Source organism: Rhinichthys klamathensis, unplaced genomic scaffold, assembly GCF_029890125.1.
Source record: "Rhinichthys klamathensis goyatoka isolate OS25496 unplaced genomic scaffold, OSU_Roscu_1.1 h1tg000157l_1, whole genome shotgun sequence".
In the NCBI taxonomy this organism is placed as follows: domain Eukaryota; kingdom Metazoa; phylum Chordata; class Actinopteri; order Cypriniformes; family Leuciscidae; genus Rhinichthys; species Rhinichthys klamathensis.
Genome location: NW_026606692.1, coordinates 3,277,342 through 3,288,640, shown reverse-complemented (window position 1 = coordinate 3,288,640; position 11,299 = coordinate 3,277,342). Strand labels below are relative to the sequence as shown.

The 11,299-nt window shown below is 37.8% G+C and overlaps 1 protein-coding gene across 1 annotated transcript; it reads right to left on the bottom strand.

The window, feature by feature from the left end:
- Positions 1–486: 486 nt before the first annotated feature.
- On the bottom strand, positions 487–11,246 carry atic (5-aminoimidazole-4-carboxamide ribonucleotide formyltransferase/IMP cyclohydrolase). The gene is made up of 15 exons (XM_056258677.1): positions 11,106–11,246; positions 10,193–10,319; positions 9,935–10,078; positions 9,408–9,496; positions 8,233–8,384; positions 7,232–7,388; positions 7,014–7,139; positions 3,779–3,886; positions 3,573–3,658; positions 3,343–3,432; positions 2,577–2,702; positions 2,119–2,211; positions 1,855–2,037; positions 965–1,120; positions 487–772 (listed from the first exon to the last, which is right to left on the bottom strand). The coding sequence occupies exons 1-15, from the start codon at positions 11,203–11,205 to the stop codon at positions 653–655; spliced, it is 1,857 nt and encodes a 618-aa protein (XP_056114652.1). The 5' UTR covers positions 11,206–11,246; the 3' UTR covers positions 487–652.
- Between the last annotated feature and the right edge of the window lie 53 nt (positions 11,247–11,299).

Below are 11,299 nucleotides of genomic sequence, written 5' to 3'. Positions count from 1 at the left end.
TGTTGCATTTGACTGTCAATGTTATACTGTCAACAGTATTCGTTACTGTTAAATACACTTTTTTGATATTGCAAAACTCAAATTGTATTTATAAAACTTCACTCAAATCAAAATCTTCTGGAACAAGATTCTAAAGCAAACCTTGCAAAAAAACAAAACATGTCAATAAATGCAAATAAACCCTTGATGGAATCTTTGAGAAACTATTATATCCTTGATTTTTTTTTTTTTTTTTTTTTTATGCTCATGAGACATTAAAGGCAGCACAATGGAATGCATCAGGAAGAGTATGGAGGCAATTTCATATTGCAAATGGTGCAGAAAAAATAAGGACAGCATGGCAGAAACTATGCAAAGAAAACACATTATAAAATGAACAGGAGTGGATCATCTTATTAGTGTATCAGTATTAAAGCAATGCATGAAGAATGTTCCAAACTATTTAGCAGCAACAACAAAAAACAGAAACTCAACCATTCTAATACTTAATCTATTGAGTGGACAGACTAGCTATTGGGCTAGAAGTTATGACATGGTTAGAAACTAGGAATTATAGTAAAAGATGTACATCTAAAAAGAAAGAAACCCTAAATCTTTGTAACAGTGAAAATAGTTGGTTATTTGTTTTCAACTGGATGTTGTGTGGCGTTTTTCAGTGATGGAAGAGACGGATGTTGGTGTGCACCAGGGTAATACCCAGCTCATTGCAGGCATTGATGACCACCTCATCAGCAGTAGAGCCAGAGGGGGCGGCAATATACTCCACACCACTCTAAAACCATACGCAGATAGAAAATTGTCACTTTTATATGCCGTTCATTTGACATCTTAAATATAGGCATTTAGAAAGTATAATATAGCAACAAATCACTTTGGTGACAAGTATACAAGTGTGCATGGATAAATGAGGTGCATAAATATGGAAACAATGATTTAAGATTGGTAACTAGGAGAGGGTGTTTACCCGTTTGGCACGGTCAACATTGTCCCGGAAGGGAAAGAAAGCATCAGAGCTGAGGGCCACAGCCTGCAGAGAACTGATCCAGTTCCTCTTCTCTACCTCTGACAGAGGCTCAGGAATCTCCTCAAACAGAGCCTTCCAAGCCTCCAAATCTGGACCCTGACGTACAAACAAAAATTAAATGTCATCAGAAAACCTCCACCTCTCAGCAATCTGCAGAAATACTGACACACAGGCCTGGTTTCACTTAGGGATTGAGCTGGGAGTAAGTCTTAAGTTAAAAACTGACACATTTAAAGAGATATCAGTGCAAGTTAGTTAAAACAGCTGAAACATGCATTTTAGTCAGGGACTAGCTTAAACCTAGTGTGTGAAACTGGGCAATAAAATTATTTCTATCACTGACCGCAACTTCAAAGATTCATATTTTCAGTTTTTGTTTCTGATGCCTTTTATAGGTTGAGGGACCAGGTATAATAATAATAATCATCATCAAAATGCACTGTCATTTCACTCAAAACATTATATGAAATAAAACAGTGACATTTTCACAATTAAGCACATTTTCATACCAGATTCTGTCATTTTAAGCATCATATTTCTTTATATTAGATATGCCTTTTGGATTTTGGGGTGAAATGAACCAGACATTTTTTGACAGTTTTGGTCAGATTCATCCAAATATATAAATTAATCCAAATTACTTATCACAAAAAAACTGAGAACAAATGAACACTTCTTTTGCACAATAACTCATAGAAAATTTGCATTCTCTGAAAGATCTGGTCAAGTAAGCATGGTTGCTGGCTGATGTAGATAATCTCAAAACAGCGAAATATCATCTGATTAATTAGGCTGGCATAGTACAAATGACCAATTTTTGGATACAATACCTCTCCAATTGTTCCACTGACATACTGATCGATGGCATTAGCCATCTCTGCACGCTTAACTCCGCTGCGGAATTTCATATTGAGCACTCTGGGATGGTGCCTGAGCCACCAGTTATCAGCCTTGTCTCCGGCCAGCCGAGTGCAGTGGATACGGGACTGCTGCCCAGCGCCAATGCCAATCACCTAACAAACACAAACCATAATAATGAGGTTTACAATTCATTTTGCAAAGGCATTTGCATTTTTTTAAAAGTTTTTGGTTACCTGACCATCCTTTGCATAACACACAGAGTTGGACTGAGTGTACTTCACTGCGATACTGGCTACAATGAGGTCTCGAAGAGCACTCTCAGAGAGCTGCAATGAGATCAAAATCACATTTTCTGTGTTGAAAATAATATGCTAATATCATAACTCCTCTTCCCGCCACAGTCCAATCAAAATCACAATTGATAAAATCGTGAGCAACATTTACTACAGAATATTGTTTCACACCCCCAAAACGTAACATTAAAAACCTTACCCAAGCTAAAGGTGTTAAACAAATCAATTAAATACTGAACAATTTACAGTCCTGTTCCCCATGTACATATGTAGTTATTCCTCAAAACCTAACCTTAACCCATGTAGTTACCTAGTTGTTTTTTTAGGCAAGTACACATAAGCACACATGTACTGGAAAATAAAGTGCGAACAAAATCAGCATTGATGGAGTTTCTCACCTTGCCTTTTGACACAATGTTGCTGAAAAGCTTTTTATCAATGACGGCTCCATTCCTCTTTTGTTTGAGGTTCAAACCAAACAGCACCCTCACCTCCTCTTCATCCGGTTCATAGTCAGGATCCATCTAATTGAACAAGACATACATTATGAAGGCTTAGAGTGACAGAGCTGTGTTGAACCATTCTTTTCAATAACCCTGAAGTCCTTGAAATCTATAAACGCAATTCTTTTGAATCCTGAAAACAATGAATCATGGTTTTGACATATCAGCACAACTGTTCTTAACATTTATAATACATGTTTGAGCAGCAAATCAGCATATTAGAATGATTTCTGAAGGATCGTGTAACACTGAAGACTGAAGTAATGATGCTGAAAGTTCAGCTTCAGCATCCTTGTATAGATTACATTTTAAAATATATTAAACTTAAAAAAACCTTATTTTAAATTGTAATAATATTCCACCATATTTTTGCAGTGAACAGTATTTTTAAATTAAATAAATGCAGCCTTGGAGAGCATTACTACCATACTAAATTCACTATTCACCCAGAATAATAGGTATTATTACATATATTAAAGTACCAAGGTACAGAATCAATATCCCCCCCCCCCCAAAAAAAAAAACCTGCAACAGTTTCTTCTTTGTAAGTGCTGTTTTGACCAAAAAGAAAATGCAATGTGAAACCGTGGATCAAACTTGGATAACAGACTTCAGACTATTATTGTACTGTCTCTTTAATCAATCAATAAGCGTGATTTACCCGAAGGACACAATAGTTTCCATTCTTCTTTTTGGACAGAATTCGCAGTGCTTCCTCATCATAACCAGGAGCAACGATACCATCGGACACCTTAAAAAAATAATGGTCAAAGTTGAGTATAAAAATGTATAAATAAATGCATCAAGTATTTGCTAAATAAGAGGCTAATGCTTTGAGAGAATGTGAACTCTTAGTGAAAAAAAGTTATTCTTCATTTCTCTCTCACACACCTCTCTGGAGATGATCTTGGCAGTCGGGACATCACAGACGTCAGACAAAGCAATGAAATCTCCAAAGGAGGACATCCTGTCAGAACCTACAAGATATTTTTCAGATTTATCCATACTTTTTTTAGGTTCAAACGTGCCAAACTACACAGAAGATTAATGCTTCTGGTTTGAAAACGGAAAAGGAGATACATGGAGAGATGTTTCACCTCTGGCTCTGGCATATGCGGTGGAAAGAGGGGTGAGATCCTTCAGCATGTCATTTACCATACACACCTTTGCCTCGTCTTCACTCAATGGGACGCCAACTGCAGCTCCTAAATGTGAAAATTAGTTTGAGATCTTTTCTGAAACTCTACAACAAATGCCCTGTTTACACCTGGGGCCTATACCAGGAAGCCGGTTTAGGTGTCTAGCCAGGTATGTTTCAGTTTAGTTTGCGCCAACCCTGGGTTTTAGGCACCATGAAAGTGGTTTGGCTTTTAGCAGTGTTCATCGCCATAGTAACTTACGCTCCAAGGCTAACCTGGTCCGGGTCAGGTTATGTTTAGGGCTGTCACTTTACGTTCGAAAATTGATTGCACAATCGATCGGACCAACCAACACAAGTATCGAAAACGAAAATAGGGAATCGATTTTAACAGCCTTTTATTTTTTTTACCAAAAATGTGTTTTAGGTGGACAGACCAATACAGTGCACAGAACATGAAGGGTGTTGGATAATAACAGTGTCTTTTCTGTTAACCAAATGCTTTTTAATATTCGCTATTACTTCAATGCAAGTGAACAAGCGCGCCGTTATTTGTTGCGTAGTGACGTGTGTGTTCAAGTAAGCCAGATATGAGCAGATTCTGTGCAATACGCTGTATTTAATATATCATGAGGACTCACGAGTTGAGGATTTGCGCTGAATCCGCGCAGATTTGGCTTGCACGAACTTCCCCAGCAAAGTGAGTAAACACAGAAACACGCCAGATTGGCTCGTGATTTGACAGCGTTTCCCACCAAAGTTCATTTGTACCCGCATTTGGCGAGTTGGAGTGTGTTAATTTCAATCCCTGAATGTTGCGCTCCTGTTTGTCATTGGGCTCGAAACTTCACGCCAATAAATCATCAGAAATATTGCTGACTTGTGCGTCTCAAGCGCCCTCTTTACGTTCGTCCTAATGCCTGTTAGTTGTCCGTGGATTTGCCTATATTTGGTGATGAAAATGGAAACGTCTTTAGACAATGGAAAACCGATTTTACAATCGATTCAATGAACACTTACGTCTCAAGAATCGAACAGGATTTTTTCACAAAAGTGACAGCCCTAGTTATGTTCCAGTTAAAAGGTTGAAAATCAAACTTGTGTCACTTTGCTCACAGCTGATTGGTCCATGTCTGATGCAATAGTCACTCCACCTGTTTCTACTCCAAATTAAACATCACTACATAGCAAGTTATTTTTAAAGACAAAAATCATCTGGCTTTCAGTAATGCTAAATTAAATAATATCTAAATCATACAAAGTTATTATTCTACGTAATTAGTATACCCTTAATCGATCACACATATACAATTTTAGTTTATCAATTGTTATTACGCACAGTTTAAATTAATAAATATATAAAGGTTATATTAATACGCTTTCGAATCAATAGATAAAGCTATAAAAAGACTATGTATGAGCTTAAAAGTTCAAATCTCTCAATACTTTTATCAGCTGTATAAACTAACTTCACAACTTTTACTTGCACTGAAGACTTTCTTTTAGTTTTCCTCTTTCATAGCAAGAAGAAAATAGCGGTGTGTGTAAATTTGTTAAAATTCTTAATATTTTTTAACATTCTCAATATTCTGCAGAAGAGAAGTGAATCGCGCTGCTTCTCTCACGAGAAATTTATCGTAGTTTCACTCTCTCAGCACGTGATTGGCTGTTCGCTACTGAGGTCACACCTATACTCCTAAATTCAGGATGAAAGCCTGAGTTGATAGAGAGAGTTGATGATCAGCATCATGGTACCAACAAAGCCTGGTTGGATTGGTTTGGTTTTGTCAACTCGAAACGAATCATGTAACCCTAAGTTTGTTCAACTACCATCATGGTACAGGGCCCTGGTATTAAGATGTGTTTTGGTCGTTCGGATCATAAGTGGACGACGCTAAATACTACAGGTCTAAAACGTTCTGACCTTGTCCACTTCCAGAGGTAGTCGAAAACACATTCAACCGGATTGCTTTTGTGGTGTAGACCCTCATGCTGTCAAATGTGTTCGAACAGACATTTACCGACCGGGTAACACTTTACGTGAAGGGGTGTGCATAAGACTGACATGACACCTTCATAACCATGACATGACATATGTCATAAATATATGAAGTAGGGTTTATGCATGTTTATGACAACTGTCATTAAGTGTCTTTCGCTCAATAATGACATTTTGCATGCAAATATGACATTGTTTAGGATGTCTTTGTTATGACATCTTGACATAAACCATAACATCATAACCTGTCAGTGTCTTTGTCATGACAACTTGACATTAAATGAAATTAAACTGTCATGTGGTTGGTTTTGACATTGGCTGTCATGAGGCATTATAACGGTGTCATGAATATTTTTCGTGACCTCAACTACAGTGGTACACATTGAATTTGTCATTAAAAAGTTATAATGGCTTCATGACAGCCAATGTCAAAACCAACCACCTGACAGTTTAATGTAATGTTAACCAATAAAGCTAAGTGGTTTCTTAAGTTTGATAATTAATCTGCTATGTCATGTTTATGACAGGTTGTGTTGTCTTAGTAATGTCAAGTTGTCATGACAAAGACACTGACAGGTTATGATGTGCTGGTTTATGTCAAGGTGTCATAACAAAGACATCTCAAACAATGTCATATTTGCATTAAAAATGTCATAACTGAGCGAATGACACTTAATGACAGTTGTCATAAACATGCATACAACTTCCTTAATATTCATAACATGTGTCATGTCATGATTATGAAGGTGTCATGTTAGTCTTATGCACACCCCTTCAAGTAAAGTGTTACCAAAGACGGCCTACTGCGTAAATATTATGGGAAGTGGCGCGCACTAGTCAAACAGGATTTAAACTTTGTCGGCTGAAGACCTAAGTTTGGTTTGGAGATGAAAAACGCACCAAGCGCAATGTTCTCTCACAATTCCTGATTTCCAACACACGCTCTCTGCTGTTTGTGTGAGCTTATTTTGTCCATAGATCGAAATACCTGAAAAAGCCCATACATGTACCCGCCCATAGACGCTCCCCTTGAAGGAATCAGGACAGAAGTGGTTGAAAAAGGACAAGAGACACCAGATGTAAATGGGAATCTGTCTGCCTCATCTACTTGTGTTTTGGTCGATTGGATCTTAATACCAGCTGTAAACAGGGCCAAAGCTTTCCTGGCATCGGGGAAGCAAGTTTGTGTTAATACCTGCAGGGCTGACGTGTTTAAATGAAGTGGCAGCTGGCAAACCAAGAACTCTCTTCAACTCTCTCACCAGCTGCCAGGCGTTCAGAGCGTCACACAGGTTAATGAAGCCTGGAGATCCATTCAGCACTGAGACACAGTCAGAAATGGAGAGGAACATTAATATCATAACTTTCGTGGTTGAATATTTGTCTGGTAGTAGCATATGTGATCATATATACCAGAGAGTGGAAGTGCTGGGCGTATAGTGTAGAGCTGAGCAGGAGCTTGATGGGGATTCATGCCGTATCGCAAAGGCAGCTGGGAAATTCCTCGACTATATTCACCTCTGAAGTAATCAGAGATGGCCTCGTCGTACTGAGCGGTGTGTGTGAAGGCCTGAGATATTACAAATACAAATTCAAACACAAAGGCATTTCAACAACTGAAATTGAGTAATTGTCTATCAAAATAGTAACCCTTAATCAGATCGATGGGTTTATCAAGAACAGATGCAGAGAGACGTCTAGAGAGAAGGGTGGCTAATATTATACAAATTAATACTGTAAGATAATTTAACAACAGCAGAGGAGACATACAATTACACACATAAAATAGACACAAATGCATCAGCCATTTAAAATGTGGGACCAAAATTGCCAGTTGTGAAAGCCTTTATCATTTAAAATTCCAGTCCTCAAGATCCACCTCCCAGAATGTTTTTAGAGGTTTTCCTATTCACCACACCAAGAAGTCGAATAGTTTAATCAGATGTTTTAATCAGAGAGACATCTAAAATATCCTGCTAGGTGGGACTCTAGGAGCGGAGTTGAGAAACATTGATTAAGTTAGATTATGATTATTAGACCATACTGACTGTTTATTTGAGTTAAAAGGGATTATGAGCAAGTCTATTGCTTAATAGTAACAACAAATCTAAATTCATGTCTGAACATGATTTACCATACAAATCAGAGCATTGGCTACTCAGTAACATAGCATGTGTACACATTTAATTCATTTAGAATTGGAATGAAAGGAGAACAATATTAAAGCTGTCAATATAATCAATGTCAGTATTACATTAGAATGAATATGTTCTGCATCTATTCATTTTTAATTTTCCTCCAGATTTCACTGGGCTCATGTCGGGTGGGATTCACTGAGTTTTGGATGTGGACAAAGTTCAGTGGGTCGTCAAAGCGTAATCAAATCTCCTCTCCGATAGGATCGTCACCGTTACCTTGAGTGCAAGAGTTTTGCGTGTTTCCATTGTGGTATCATGGTTGTCGGAAGATTCCATTTCCTTGGCAACAACACTGTAGTCGGACGGATCACAGACGACAGTGACTCTGGCGTGATTCTTAGCTGCTGCTCGAAGAAGAGTAACTCCACCTAAATATGATTGTAAGATTAATGGTGAAATAAGAGACAACAGGGTGAATCGGACACAGGCTGCCAAGATAAAGATGTCCGTGTAACATTTTACCCCAAACACACCCTATCCTTTTTCTTTTAGATGACATTTTCATGAAAATCAAGCACAATTCCCAGAAGTTCAATATATTACAAATACAATAAATGCTACCATAAAACCAGCATTGTTACTAAAACTATTAAAAATTTGTTAAATGAAATAAAGCTTATCTAGAGTAAAGTATAAATATTACAGTAGATGAAAAACAAACTAGAAAATGAAGGATATATGAACCGATGAGATCTATAAGTGTACCGAGTTTCATGTTATTCCATGCAAGCGTGTTTGATTTATGGACCAAGTTTTCGGACCGCGTTCCAGGGGGCGCTGTCGAGCCCCCCTGCCACGCCCGGGTACCAGCTTCAGCCCGGCCCTGATGGCCGCGGGTTCTGACCCGTGTGCAAAGTTTCTAGAGTTTTTGAGCACGTTAAGGCCCCCAAAAGAGCCCAAAAGGTAGTAAAATAATAATAATAATAATAATCCTTAGGAAACAATAGGGCCTTCACCTTTTCAAGGCTTGGGCCCTAATTAGAAACATGGCCTTGGCAAATAACTGAAAAAAAGGTTAAAGTACTAAAATAACAAAATTGAACCTAAACAGAAACATTAAAAAAAAGGAACCTAAAAAATATCAAAATAAGATATTCAGAAAAAAATATATTAATCAGTTTATATATATGGTTACTTATGTAAAAAGGCTTTACTTTTTTTTTATTGAGCTGGACAGGCTTTCTGAGACTTACTTAATATAAATGCATAATTTACCATTACACTCTTATAATTGTCACTCCACCAAACATTAAAAAAAGTAGGAAATTATCAAATTTCTTAACCGTACAAAAGAATTGCATTGTTGAATTCCAGTCAATGGAAATGCTAAATAAAGGGTCAATTATTAACCCCTAAATGGAAACCCTGTGAACAATTAACGCGGTACTGACCGATGTCGATCTGCTCAACAGCGTCTTCCACGGTCACACTGGGGGATGCAACGGTCTTCACAAACGGGTAAAGGTTGCACACAGCCACTCTTGAGGAACACAAGTTTACACCAACATTAGGTACTACTGTCTTTTCTCTTGATGCAATCATTTAAAAATTATTTACTGGCTACAGTATACTACAAGTCTGACCTGCCGTGATTGTATCATTACTACCATACACAGTGCTGCTCATGTGACCCTGTCTAAGTGAGATCAAGACTTTTGGTCACACCACAGCGGCACTATTTGAATTATCAGTGATTAGATTAGCAATGCTGAGTCTCTACTTCTAACAAAAAACCAATGGAAAGCATGTTAGCACCACTTAACCGGATTATATCTTGTACTGGTGGCACATGACAATCATTCATGAAATTCCATGACCTGAAGCATCTATAAAGCAGAATTTGCTAGACAAGTATTATGCTTTTATTACTATAACACAGATAGCATTAGAATCTTCTTCTTACTAAAAACAGTATTACCTGACAAGACTAAACCCTAGTTTTTCCATGTCAGCCTTATCAGAGTGAGTTTGTCTAGCCAAAATGCCGGCATGGACAGCGGGATGAAGGGTCTTGACTCTTCCTCCAAGCATCTCAGGAAATCCAGTGAGCTCGGATACATCCCTGTATGAAAAAAAGAGTTTACATGAACTAGCCTTTTATTATCATTATTTATTATATCTGTAAGATTTAGTATTCACAGCAACTATAAGTAAGTTTGAATGCCAGATGTCTGACCTGACAGAGAGTCCAGCATCTCGGAGAGTTTTGGCGGTGCCTCCTGATGCCACTAATGACAGACCCACTGATACCAGTCGCTTGGCAAACTCCACCAGTCCGGTCTTATCCGACACACTCAGCAAAGCTGAAAGAGACCGCCATTTAGTCAAATACATTAGACAGACACTCATAAACTGTGCATGCAGTAGAAAATACACAAATCTGATATTTTAACAACTGCAGCAGCAGGACTATACTTCCAATTACACATGAAGCATCACTGTTTTGCACAAAACCAGATTTCTCAATAAAGCAAAACAAAGAGGGAATATGATGGCGATACCATGGTACTACAGTAAATAATTACTGTGGCAGTAACATCGTCTAGTAATCGTTTCAGGCGGTAAAATCATGGTACTCTGATACATACCATGACACCAAACTTCATGCAAAAAAGAAAAATAATTTATGCAGCATCACTGTATACGCATGACACACTTAACACAATTTGAAGAAAACCATGGTATCTTGTTCCAAAACCCATTGTAACGTTACATCTGGTAAGTGATATCATGATATATTGACCCTCAAAACAATACTATGATACTTTGATACTATGGTAACGTTACTGTAAAATTCATACACATTGAAATATGGTATTATCATCATGGTACTGTCAAAAAACATGGTATTACCACGGTACTTTTGGGTTGTTGTTGTTGTTGTTGTCTTATAACAAGTAAGATATCAAATCAGTGGTCAGAATGGGAACTAATTACTCTTTTCTAAACCTGATATTGAAGTTAATGTTAAAAAAAGGCTGTGACGGATCAACATGGCATTACGTGCTAGTGCTACATCATCTAACAAAAACAAACACAACGAAAAGTATTTGATTTGTGTGCAGAAAGTAAAACCGACATAGGATTACCTAGTTCAGATGCCATGCTGCAGGGAAAGCAGAGTAAATTTGAGAGTTGTGCTGTAATGTCTCGTGCACCGCGTGCTGTACTGAAAACACGAGGTTGCATTAGTTTTATCCGCGTAGACGCATGATGGGAAATGTAGTTTTTATATCAAATGACACTCCCACTTTAACGACACTCAAGGAAGTGCTTGTTTGTT

Excerpts from the sequence above, each read along its gene's own strand:
- atic (XM_056258677.1), bottom strand. The coding sequence starts at position 11,205 with ATGCAACCTCGTGTTTTCAGTACAGCACGCGGTGCACGAGACATTACA. Across the intron at positions 10,320-11,105 it reads CAGCATGGCATCTGAACTAG|CTTTGCTGAGTGTGTCGGAT; the intron begins GTAATCCTATGT and ends GGTCTCTTTCAG. Across the intron at positions 8,385-9,407 it reads TGTTGAGCAGATCGACATCG|GTGGAGTTACTCTTCTTCGA; the intron begins GTCAGTACCGCG and ends AATCATATTTAG.